Raw genomic sequence first — 13,288 nt, 5'->3', positions numbered from 1 at the left:
TTCCGTATTAAATATCCGCTTATAATTTGCTGTATCCAACTACTTCTCGTTTCTCTGTCTGCTCTTATACTCCCAGGACGACACCCATCCGGCTCCCACGGCAGAGACCGACAGCTGCCTTCAGTGTCGGCTCTGCCCCTGCTACCACGCGCAGCGGATCGAACAAGAGTAGAAACCAGCGGCAACCCCTAAAACCGAACGAACGGCCAAGCGCATGATCGCGCGCACCCCGCAAAGTCTGCAAACGGCGCAGCACGGCCAGTGGCGCATTAGATACCACCACACGCGCCTTACAAAAACTACAAAAGGTGCTTCCCAACACCTCCCTGCAGGGCGGGCAGGATGTTTAAGTCGCCTCCATCCCCATTAGACGGCGGCAATTCCTATGCGCAGCCGTGCGCGGCGAATGGAAAGGCGCCAACGAACACCCACCACTGCCATCGCGCATGAACAATATTCCATTCGCTAGTCAAGTACTATCACTCGGCAACCGCGGACGCGATCCTTTTTGCATACATTTATATAAAATACTTTGAGTTTGTAAAGAGTGAACAGTTAAAATCAAAAGTTAAAGTTTTAACAAAATTAAGATGTACTTATAATTAAATTAACTTAATTTCTGTCTTGTGAAAGAATAAATAAATAGCGAAACATTATAACGTTTTAAAGAAAAGTAAACCCTTTTATTTCGAGAGACCAAGTGAGTATTCACTTTATTCAATTTGGAAAATTTTGAATTTTGAGTTCGATTTTGAAGTAACTTCTCATTGAGCTACAAGCTTCACACATAGGTTAAGACTCCGTGACAAAGGAACAAAAGGAAACACGATTCCGTCAGGTGGCGCATAGATAGAGACAATTAGATGAGAACTTGGAAGTTTGAAACCGGCTTTTAAGTAACTTGAAATTTCAAACTGAGACCGAGGCCGATGACAGTATAGAACATATTACAAAAAGTTTCGCTAGGGGGCGCCCGGATTGAAATATTTAGAAAAATCCCACGGAATGGAGGGAAATTTGCGGTCGATTTTTATACTCAGCGGAGCAGAGCTCACAGAGTATATTAACTTTGCTCGCATAACGGTAATCCGTAACGGCATAAACTAATCGAGATAGATAAAGACTTCTATATATCAAAATGATCTGGGCAAAAAAAGAAATTCATTTAGCCATGTCCGTCCGTCCGACCGGCCGTAAACACGATAACTTGAGTAAATTTTGAGGTATCCTGATAAAATTTGGTATGTAGTTTCCCGCGCGCTCATCTTGATCGCTATTAAAATTAACGAAATCGGACTACAAACACGCCCACTTTTTCGATATCGAAAATTTCGAAAAACCGAAAAAATGCGATAATTCATTACCAAAGACGGATAAAGCGATGAAACTTGGTAGGTGCGTTGACCTTATGACGCAAAATAGAAAATTATTAAAATTTTGAACAATGGGCGTGGCACCGCCCACTTTTAAAAGAAGGTAATTTAAAAGTTTTGTAAGCTGTAATTTGGCAGTCGTTGAAGATATCATGATGAAATTTGGCAGGCACGTTACTCCTATTACTATATGTGTGCTAAATGAAAATTAGCAAAATCGGATAACGAACACGCCCACTTTAAAAAAAATATTTAAAGTCAAATTTAAAAGAAAAATTTAATATCTTTACAGTATATAAGTAAATCATGTCAACATTCAACTCCAGTAATGATATGGTGCAACAAAATACAAAAATAAAAGAAAATTTCAAAATGGGCGTGGCTCCGCTCTTTTCATTTAATTCGTCTAGAATACTTTTAATGCCATAGGTCGAACAAAAATTTAGCAATCCTTGTGAAATTTGGTAGGGGCATAGATTCTATGACTATAACTGGTTTCTGTGAAAATTGACGAAATCAGTTGAGGCCACGCCCAGTTTTTATACACAGTTGACCTTCTGTCCTTCCGCTCGGCCGTTAACACGATAACTTGAGCAAAAATCGATATATCTTTACTAAACTTAGTTCACATACTTATCTGAACTCACTTTATCCTGGTATAAAAAATGGCCGAAATCCGAATATGACCACGCCCACTTTTCCGATATCGAAAATTACGAAAAATGAAAAAAATGCCATAATTCTATACCAAATATTAAAAAAGAGATGAAACATGGTAATTGGATTGGTTTATTGACGCAAAATATAACTTTAGAAAAAGCGTTGTAAAATGGGTGTGACACCTACCATATTAAGTAGAAGAAAATGAAAAAGTTCTGCAGTACGAAATCAAAAGCCCTTGGAATCTTGGCAGGAATACTGTTTGTGGTATTACATATATAATAAATTAGCGGTACCCGACAGATGATGTTCTGGGTCACCCTGGTCCACATTTTCATCGATATCTCGAAAACGCCTCCACATATACAACTAAGGGCCACTCCCTTTTAAAACCCTCATTAATACCTTTCATTTGGTACCCATGTCGTACAAACGCATTCTAGAGTGACCTCTGGTCCATCTTTATGGCGTTATCCTGAAATGGCGTCCACCTATAGAACTATGGCCCACTCCCTTTTAAAATACTCTTTAATATTTTCCATTTGAAACCCATGTCATACAAACACATTCCAGGATTACCCTAGGTTCATTTTGCTAAATGGTGATTTTCCCTTATTTTGTCTCCAAAGCTGAGTATGTAATGTTCGGTTACACCCGAGCTTAGCATTCCTTACTTGTTTTATTTTGAAAAAGAAATTGAAAAATATTTATGAGAAATAAAAATATTAAAGTGGAGCGAAATTAATTGACTATATGTTGATAAGTTGACTCCTTTCCTGCCAACTTTCCAATACAAGTAATTTACGCTTTTATGTTTTTGTTTCTCATAAATATTTTTACAATTTCTATGTCAAAATTAGAAATTCAAACTTGAGCAAGAATATGTATTTGTAAAATTTTTCACACATTTTTCGCTGATTTTAGATCATTTATATCAAGGAAGTGCTTACAATTTTTTAATTTTCTTTTTATTTTAAAATTTAATTTAATTTAACTTTATGACCACAAACAAAAAATTTGTATTTTGGCTAATAGGAAACTGATACATATTTTTAAATACTGCATTAAAAAGATATCTTGGTTTATCATGGTCAGATTGGGCTTCGTTTCACCACGGAAAATATAGCAAGCTGCGTGCTCGGTATTAAAGCTAATTCTTTCACTGAACAATTTATACCAATTGCGGAAAATATAAAGATGTTCTCAGAAAACAACCTCGCTTTTATAGTTTACACACTGATCGTTGGCCTTTTTCCAAATATTGTGAAAGTATTCAAAATGAAGTTTATTCCGACGAAATGTGAAGATTTTTTTCAGAGCCTTATTCTTGAGGCATTAAAAATACGAATTGAAAGTTCCACCATTCAATACGATTTCATGGATCACCTTATATCTTTAAGGCAAAATAAAAATATTAATATCAAAGAACTAACTTCACATACAATGACGTTCCTAATCGACGGCCTGGATACATCAGCTACAGCAATATCTCATTGTTTATTTTTAGTAAGACAGCTTTTCTTCGATTCCCTAAATATAAAGGTATTCACTTTAGATTTTTAAAATAGCTTGGTCGCCATCAATCAGCTCAGAAGAAATTGTTTGAAGAAATCACCCGAAATTCAATAAACGGCGATTTGAGTTTTGAAAAACTAAATAAACTTCCCTACTTGGATGCTTGCGTAAAAGGTACGTATGTTTGTGCTTTTATCGTACATATATACATACCTACATACATATGTACATATCGGCGTATAAATATTCTACTTTGACAATTCAATGTATGTACACTGAACCAAAAAAGTGCATGTATCTAAGAAAAAGTGCGTATATTTTAAGAAACCTCTCCAAAAACCGTATTCATAGATTTTAAGAATAGCCATGAAATATTATATTATAAGAACGAAGTTTTGTCATAAATATAATTTAACGAATTTTTTCTTAGATCATACGCAGGGCCGTGGAGAGGGGGGGGGGGGGGGGGGGAGTTTAGCCAGGGCAATAGGCCTGGGGCCCGTAAGGTGTTTGGGAGCCCGGCAAGGCGAAGCAGTTTTGACAGTATTCTAACTAGGATTTCATAGATACACACATATTTTGTTGCTATAAAAAGTTGTTTTAAAATTGAAAATCACTTAACTAAAATCATAAGCAGCCAATCAAATATGTACTATGGGGCATAGTCATAGTCGAAATAAAATGTGATTTTAAGTTAAATAAACGTTTTTGACACAATTTTATAAGCGCTATCTGTCAAAAAAGCTCAACTGACTTAAAATCACATTTTATTTCGACTATAACCAGAGAATTTATACACAATGAGAAGGAGTTTTTTTGCATCCACTGGTTACATTCCATTTGCATGTGAAACGTCTTGCACTTCACTATGATTCCCCAAATTCATGTTAAACTTAACATGGTGCAAGACATAACAGAAAATTCTCTTAACGATTTTCCTGTTCGTCTGGTACCAAAAAATTCTCTGATCTGAGCAAATATTATTGCAAATTTTCTCTGATTTTTGTAAATAATTTATGATGATTGGTATTGTTTTATTGTAAATTGACTTGCCCCATTAAGTAAGGTCTTAGGAGATAATGAGAAGGATTTTTTTTGCATCCACTGGTTACGTTCCATTTGCATGTGAAACGTTTTCCACTTCACCATGATTCCCCAAATTTATGTTAAACTTAACATGGTGCAAGACGTAACAGAAAATTCTCTTAACGATTTTCTCTGTTCGTCTGTTACCAAAAAATTCTCTGATCTGAGCAAATATTATTGCAAATTTTAATTCTCTGATTTTTGTAAATAATTTATGATGATTGGTATTGTTTTATTGTAAATTGACTTGCCCCATTAAGTGAGGTCTTAGGAGGCAATTATTTAATAGCATGTTTGGTGCAGGTGTAAAGCACTTGTATCAATTTATTTTTTTCTTTTTCCAACTTGTGGTTCAAATGCCGTTCGTTGTTTTATTATTTATATATTGGGTCCCATCTATTTTACATGAATCAGAAAGGTGCCCATTTTTGCCAAAACAGCCGATTTTACCAGGCTATCAGAAAAAGGAAACACCATATTTGCTCGAATAATATTACCACAAATTCCCCATCTTCAACTAACTTTCGAATATCGAATTTCCATATTGTCATCTTCCTCACCTACAGACAATTCATGTTACCGTCTTACTCATTTGCATACAATCTGATACAATTTTATTCATATCGAATTTCCTCATTTCCATATTGTCTTGTCATCTTCCTCATCTGCATACAATTTAATTTTTCCCTCTTCCTCCCTAACGCATCATCCATCTTATTTATCGAAATCATATGGTATATGGTTAAGTGTACCTTATGCTGCGCGCACAACTTTTATAAACTCTGAGTTCGACTACCGCGTCGACTCCATGATATTTATTTATTTTTGTATTTTTTCTGCTTTGGTGGTTGAAAATCAATCAAAAATTAATAAAAAGTTTCTTTTTATAAACCACAGAGGAAGGCAGAAAATTTGAAAAAGAGCCCGATTCACCAGGCCATCATAAAAATTTGTAGGTTTACTGGAGTAATATAAATTGCATTTGGCATCTCTAATTACTAAATGAATGCTGCTAAGTAAAAAGTACTATACAAACTAAAGAGGATAATAGAGCTATCTCCTTTGTACAACATATACATATATATATATATATATGTTTCCAAGCCAGAAATTACCGTTAATTACATACATATATGTCCCACGCATTCACTCACCACTTACTAGATTGAAACCCATGCTTATAACTGCCTGTTAGGCTATCAAACGCTATAAGCTATTGTGGCACAGCTGTATAGGCTACTGAATTGTTGTAGGTTCTCGTGGGTTCGAACCCCGCTCAAGTTAGATTTATTTTATATGAGTATGCCGTGGATAAGCTTACATAGGTCAGTTTCGCGTTAATTGTTGCAAGCTTCGTATTTCTTTTGTCAGTGGTGCAATTATTGGTACATTTTTGAATGTGCAGAAGTCATCACAGTTTTCGGTATTATGCAGAAATTGTATAATATCTTTAGTGCAAGCCCTCACAGATGGGAAATTGTCAAGGAAAAAACTAATTGCTCCTTGCACAGCATATCACAAACACGATGGTCTGCTCGTGTGGATAGTGTGAAACCTTTCGCAACTCACATTCCCCAAATATTGAAAGCTATTGATGAAATCAAGCTTTTGAATCTGAGTTCAGAAACAGTAACGGATTTGAAAGGTATTGAAGCATATATGGGGAAATTTTAGTGTATCCTCTTAGCCTCCATTTGGCTCAAAGTGTTGACGGTAATCAATCATCGAAATCTGGTACTGCAAGCTAAAAATGCCACACTGGGCGTGGAAACAGAAAATTTACGTAGCCTGATTGATGAGCTGAAGAAACTCAATTCAAACAGCAAGTTTTTTACGTTCTTTTGGACTGCTTGATTGGTAATATGACAAGACGTTTCGAAGCCGTAAATGACATTGCGATTAAATTTAGTTTTTTGTGGAATATCAGGATCTGACGGAAGAACTCATAGAAAAGGCAGCGGCATTCTGCATGATTTATGGCATCGATATTTCTACGGATCGAATAGATGAAATCATTCATCTTAAAGCCATCCACTTAGCAAATTTGGTATGTGATTCGCTGCCACCATTTCAACTTCTGAACAAATTTCATGACTTGAAGATGGAAGTATTATTTCCTAACATCTGCATAGCATTAAGAATATTTTGCGCACTTCCAGTCAGTGTGGCTGAAGGGAGCGTTCTTTAGTCTATTGTCTCGCGTGAAAAATTTTTTACGTTCTACTATGAGCCAAAATTGCTTGACAAGCTTTGGAACATTGGCGTTGGAGTCCAGCCTTTCTCGCAGCATTAGTTTTGAATCGGTAATTTCCATATTCGCAGACCAAAAAGCACGGAAGGTTTTCCTTGGCTGATTCAAGCTCTTAAAATGTTCATATTTAGAAAAAGTTAATGTAAGCAAATCAAACAATGAAATCTAACATTTCATTTATGTAAATGCTCCAGCAAATCTTATTTTATATGAAATAAAACTGACAATGTGAATTGAAAAATTTATGTATGTTATGTGGTTTTTTTTACTGGATTGAGTTTATTTTTTAGGGGGACCCGTAAACGCGAACTGTCTCTGCGGCCCTGATCATACGCAAATTTTCTTAAATTTAAAGAAAAAATCGGAGTGAATTTCTATGAAACTTTTTCTTAAGAAAACGTACGTTTTTGGTTCAGTGTAGTCTAGTAACACTATGTTAAACAAAGGGGAGGAGGTGCGACAGAAACTGGTGGTCGAAATTGCTCCTGTTCGAACTCCGGAGATTGCAGATCTTAAAGACAGTCGTAAAAACTGGAGTCGGCCATTTACGCTAGCAACAACAGGAGTTTTGTCTGGCTATCTGTCCAGCAGTGGTGTTTTTCGTTAAGACTGTACTAATAAACGTTAAAGGAGTGGAGGCATAAGTCGCCCTTGTGCGTTCACTGTTCACGCCACAAATATTTTTACAAAACATATCAGCGACGAATAATAGGGGTTATCCCAGAACATCTTCTTCGGTAAAACCTCGCTTTGTATGTCTCGTACAGACAAGAGTGAGGCCGTTTTCAGTATATGTATGTATTATTTTCGGGCAGACCTAGCAGTACTCTCTAGGTCCGTGGTTAAGTTCGACGCTTCTCTGTAGTATGTGCATAACGAAAAGTCACTCCTTGGATAACAATATTTGAGCGATCGGCGACAATCAACGCAGCGACATATTGAAATTCCAACCCTTAGTCCAGGAAAAACTCCCAAGTCATTCCAGTACATAAAACCGGCTGCCATGGGACATCCAAAATGGCCTATTTCTTAAACATACACAAACAAAGCTTTAGATCAGTACTTAACAATTCCATTAAATTTAAGTAATTGTTCTCTTTCTAACTCAGAAAGCATCCGAATTTTGCCGCCTGGTTTGTGGTCAATTAAAACGTGTACTGCACCCTATGAATTTAACAACAAACACGGCAACCTGGTTTCCCTAGACTTTGGAGACTCCGTTATAATACCAATATATGCATTACATCATGATTCCAAGTATTTTGAAAATCCAGATCAATTCAATCCTGAACGATTCATTAACCAAAAAGGCGATAAATTGAAGTTTTTCCGTGCTTTTGGAGTATATTTGGGATTTGGCGATGGTCCGCGAACTTGCTTAGGTATGTACATATATAAACGTATATACATTCATATATATAGTTACTTTAGTTCACAAAGGCCATTCCCACCCGATTTTAAATTATAAAGAAGCAAAAAAAAATTAATTTTCTAACATTATAAGTGATGGTGTATTTCAATACAACATACAGAAATATAAAAAAACGCTGTTTCGAAAGTAGTGTTAGTCAGGATCCTTGTGAATTAAGGTAACGATATACTTACTCAAATTTAAAATATTTCATAACCATAACAAATTTCACTTCAACTTTTACAATTTTTAAGGAATTCACTTCGCAAATGTTCAAACAAAGATAGCGATAGCTTCAATCGTCAGGAAATACAGAATATTTTTGAACGCAAAGACTAAACCTTTTATAAAATTAGATCCAAAGTCTTTTTTAGCCCAACAGGATGGTGGTGTTTGGATCGATTTCAGAGATAGAAACCAATGAATGTCTAAGACAGATTATCAGACATATATTCAAAGAATTTTGATATGAAAACAAATGTACACTTGTACCTATCACCAGTGAACCAAATTCTTTCTCCAAAGCAGCTAGAGCTCCTCATTACAAAATAGCAATGCACCATTGAAATTCGAAATTGTTCTAAAATGTACTACGATTAATCGCATTTGCCGATTCTTTAATCTAATTAAAAAGTTTGGCCATAGTAAATTTAATTTTAATTGAGTTTTATTTCATCCTGTTATAATAGCGCGTGTTCACAGTCAAGCACGGTATCCAGATCACGATTGCCACCTTGGTCCATTTGGAACAAAAATGGTCCTTTCCCGTCCCATTTGGTCTACTGACCCCTTTTTTTCAGCATAATGTTTAAAACAGTGCTTCGCGAAATTTTTTTATGTGAATGGGCAAGGCTAAATAAAATTCAATTGCCAAGTCTGAAATCCTTCATATTTATAAACGAAACATCTTGGTTGATTGTGGCGATGTTACTGGAATGCATAATTTAATTTAATTTAATTTATTTGGATTAAAGTCGACACAGACACAATGCGGTCGACTACTAAGATATATAAAACATAAAATTAATGTTAGATTTAAAAATATTTAAATTCAACCATACATAGGAAAGAAAGTACAAAATATCAGGCCAGACGTGACAGTATTGAATTATGCAACTCGGAAAACGAACATTCAAAACTGATGCAGTTATACAAGTTGTTGTAGTGCGAACACCAACTTCACAGTGGATTATTTTTGGCAAAATTTTGCCGGCAAAGTGGTAAATAAAAAGGCACAAAGTGCCTGGACGTTCTACCACGAACAGCAAAATTTAGTCGACTAACAAGATCAGATGAGTCGATCTCGCCCATAATGAGCTTGTGAATGAACATTACCCCGAGTAAAGTTCTTCGATTTTCTAAAGTTGGCAGATTTATAAGGAGAAGCCTATTTCTATATGGTGGCAAATGCACACTAGAATCCCAGTTAAGACCACGTAGTGCAAATATAATGAATTGCTTCTGTACTGACTCAATACGCTTTATAAAGTTTTGATACCCTGGGCACCAGACACACGAACAATACTCTAAGATTGGTCGTACCAACGATGTGTAGAGGGTCTTAGTCAGATACGGATCATTAAACTCCTTAGCCCATCGCTTCACAAAACCGAGTATACCCGTTGCTTTGCTTACCATTGATGAAATATGCGTATTAAAAGTCAGTTTAGGATCAAAAAGAACGCCTAGTTCACTTACGACAGATATACGCTCCAAAGGCGTGCTGTTTAACGTATACGATGTCAAACTTGGCTTCACTCGGTGAAATGTCATTAGTTTGCACTTCGAGCAATTCAAAACTAGTAAATTTGCAGTACACCAACATTGAAATGAGTCCAAGTCTGCCTGAAGAAACTCCACACGGGAAGACTCCGAAGGCAAGTATGAGTAACAAAGTTTAACATCATCCGCATAAATAAAAGTTCGGGAATGTATGAGAGTTTGTGGTAGGTCATTTATAAACAAGGTAAAAAGTAACGGACCCAAATGACTACCCTGAGGCACACCAGACGTTACATCAAACAACCTAGAAAGGCTGTTTTTAAACAAAACTTGTTGAGTCCGATTCGTGAGATAGCTTTCGAGCCATGCAAGTAAATGCTTCGTAAATCCAAGTAAATCAAGTTTGTAAACTAAAAGCTCATGATTAACAGAGTCAAACGCCTTACTGAAGTCGGTATAGATCACATCCGTTTGCCCATTGTTTAAAAATCCATCCATTACAAAAGAAGTAAACTCTAGCAAGTTGGTAGTAGTTGATCTACGCGGCACAAACCCATGCTGGCAGGGCGATAATATGGAGCTACACATGTGTTGAAGTTGACATGTAATTATTCGCTCAAATGTTTTGGGAATAGCGCTGAAAGCTTAGCTATACCTCTATAGTTCTCGATACTAGACCTACTACCTTTTTTGTGTAAAGGTATAATAAATGATTTCTTCCAAATCAATGGAAAAGTGGAATAATTTATGTATCGGCTCAGATAAGTTAACTGCACAGTATTTGAGTACACAACTAGGAGCACCATCTGGACCCGGAGAAAAAATCGGTTTCAAACCGAGAAGGCTCTGAAGAACAGTATTCTTATCAATTACTGGATTAGGAATGCAATTAAAACTTTCCAAGTTGTAGGAGTGTGGACCGGGTTGAAAACGTTTAGATGAGTAGGTCGACCTGAAGAATTCTGCAAATAATTCCGCAATATCATTATCAGAACTAGCATTCTTGCAACCAAAAGAAAAAGTAGCTGGAAACCCAGATGTTTTCCTCTTGGAATTAACAAAACTGTAAAATCTTTTCGGATTGTTGAAGAATTGAAATTTACAACTGCTTAAGTAAAACTTATAACATTGTTGGTTTAGACAATGAAAGTTGCAACGAGCAACCGAATATTTAGAAAAATCGGCAGACGATCCTGATCTCTTGAAACGTTTATAAAGCCTAGATTTAACATTATTGAGTCTTATAAGTTGTCTTGTGAACCAAGGTGGTTTACTTGTTCCAGAACTAACACGTCGAAGGGGGACACAGCTTTCAAAGAAGCCATCAAGAATACCGTAAAATAATGAAGTCGCTGAGTCGACGTCATTACTCGAATAAAGATCTGACCAGTCATGAGTAGCAATCAATTCGTTGAGTTTTATGAAGTCCGCCTTATAAAAACATCTTGAGCGGGATCGAGATTTTAATTTTGTAAAGCACAGCTCCATAGGAGGCTGAATAATATCAATTGCTATTTCAAGCATAGGGTGTAAGGGATCTTCTGGAAAAGATAAAGGAGAAATACGATTGAGAGCAATACCCACTGATTCATCCACAAATACCAGGTCAAGAATCTTGTTTTTACAATTTAGAACATTGTTGATCTGTACGAGAGATGTATCTAAAATATTCTTAACGAAATCATGCTGACAGGTGGGAGTCAAAGTGTTTGAGTCGCTCAAGCTAAACCAATTTACCGAGGGTAAGTTGAAATCACCAAGAACGACTAAGCGATCTTTGTCTCGCAACTGAGAGTACAAGTTTTGAATAGCTAAATTATGGCAATTGTAAACATACATATCCGACCGGGGCGGAATATATGAGCAACAAATATATAAGTTAAAACATCGCATTGAAATCTTTACTGCTATAAACTCAATATCAAATGCGTTGTCCGACAACAGCAACTCGGATGAAAGGCTTGAGTCCACAGCAATAAGAACACCGCCTGCTCTAGATATACGATCACGCCGGTAAACGACGTAGTTACTTGAAAAAAGCTCAGCGTTAAAATTGTCAGGTTTTAACCAGGTCTCGGTGAAAGCAACAACCTGCGCTGTAAAAGCGAAACTGTTAAGAAAAAAGGTATTAATTTAGATCGTAAACCACGAACATTTTGGTAATGAACGACTATAGAGAGTGAGTCGGTGACTACTTTTTTGCTGTACCCGCGGTGAAGGTAATAGAGTTTTTTGGCACTATATTGGTATTTCTCTTGTACAAATGCACCGCAGAATGCTCCGGCCAAAAAGAACTGTCAAGAACACTATCAACATAAAGGTGTGGCACAGTTATTTTAAAAGATGAAATTTCCCTTTCATATTTAAAGTTAAATTTGAAAACTTCTACACTAGAATTATTAATATTAAGTTTAGAGCATATATAATTTGAAATATCGTCGACAGTCAATGAAGCATGCAACCGAGAAAATTGCTCTGCGAGGCGGAACGGCAGTCACCTCCCTAGGACCAACAGGTTGCACCACGGAAACTGTCGAAGCAGAAATAGATGTTGATGTAGATGCAGAAGTTGATGTAGATGCAGCTGACGAACCCACTGTGGTCGACTTCTTACGACGTTTCCTAACACCTGTACGTTTGCCTTTATTACCCTCATCAACATACTGTGACTCAACAGCATGCTTTGTGTTATTGGTTTTTAATGTAGTATTGTTTGCGGTTTTGTTGTGCGTGTCATTGTTATTATTATTTTTAACTAAAGAAGAAGCATAGGTAAGAGCTTTAGCGCGACCAATGCTGTTGACCACCGCTTTAGACACAGGAGCAGAATTTAACTCATTAATATTTAATGATGTTCTATGTATGGTAGAAGGTGTTGATGACGCGCCATGAAGATGAGTGTCAGACAAAGAGCGAAAACGAAAGCTGTTCAAAGGCAATGGCTGTTTAACATGAAACTTCGCAAAATCTTCTCTCAAGACTTTCATATCATTTGCTACAGCAGTGTTGTTGTCATAAAGGTATTTAAAATCAGAGCGAATCTCTGCTTGCCAATCGCTAATTTGAGCACGCAAACGATGGCCATCGTCGAGTGATAACTTCAGTGCGGTCTGAGTTAAACGCATTTATATGAAAAGTTTCATTGTAACGCGGCTCTAAAATTTTTGACGACCACTGCTTTAGGCCGACGTCACAATGCTCGCTTAGGTAAAAAGCATTTTTTATTTTCATATATTTCACAAGCTTCAAACGTTTCTGGCACTCTGACAT

General features: G+C 36.5%; 1 protein-coding gene across 3 annotated transcripts in view; it reads left to right on the top strand.

Annotated features, from left to right (window-relative positions):
- Window positions 1–8,950, top strand: part of LOC137235970 (probable cytochrome P450 28d1) — a 44,252-nt gene extending 35,302 nt beyond the window's left edge. For all 3 annotated transcript variants that reach the window (XM_067758678.1, XM_067758680.1, XM_067758681.1), the window contains exons 4-7: window positions 3,129–3,539; window positions 3,602–3,722; window positions 7,995–8,267; window positions 8,551–8,950. In XM_067758678.1, coding sequence (XP_067614779.1) covers window positions 3,129–3,539; window positions 3,602–3,722; window positions 7,995–8,267; window positions 8,551–8,720 — 975 coding nt within the window. In that variant the 3' untranslated portion in view covers window positions 8,721–8,950. The remainder of the gene's footprint in view (window positions 1–3,128; window positions 3,540–3,601; window positions 3,723–7,994; window positions 8,268–8,550) is intronic.
- The last annotated feature ends 4,338 nt before the right edge of the window (window positions 8,951–13,288 follow it).

Source organism: Eurosta solidaginis, unplaced genomic scaffold, assembly GCF_040869045.1.
Source record: "Eurosta solidaginis isolate ZX-2024a unplaced genomic scaffold, ASM4086904v1 ctg00001119.1, whole genome shotgun sequence".
Classification (NCBI taxonomy): Eukaryota; Metazoa; Arthropoda; class Insecta; order Diptera; family Tephritidae; genus Eurosta; species Eurosta solidaginis.
This window is presented reverse-complemented; position numbering and strand designations above follow the sequence as displayed.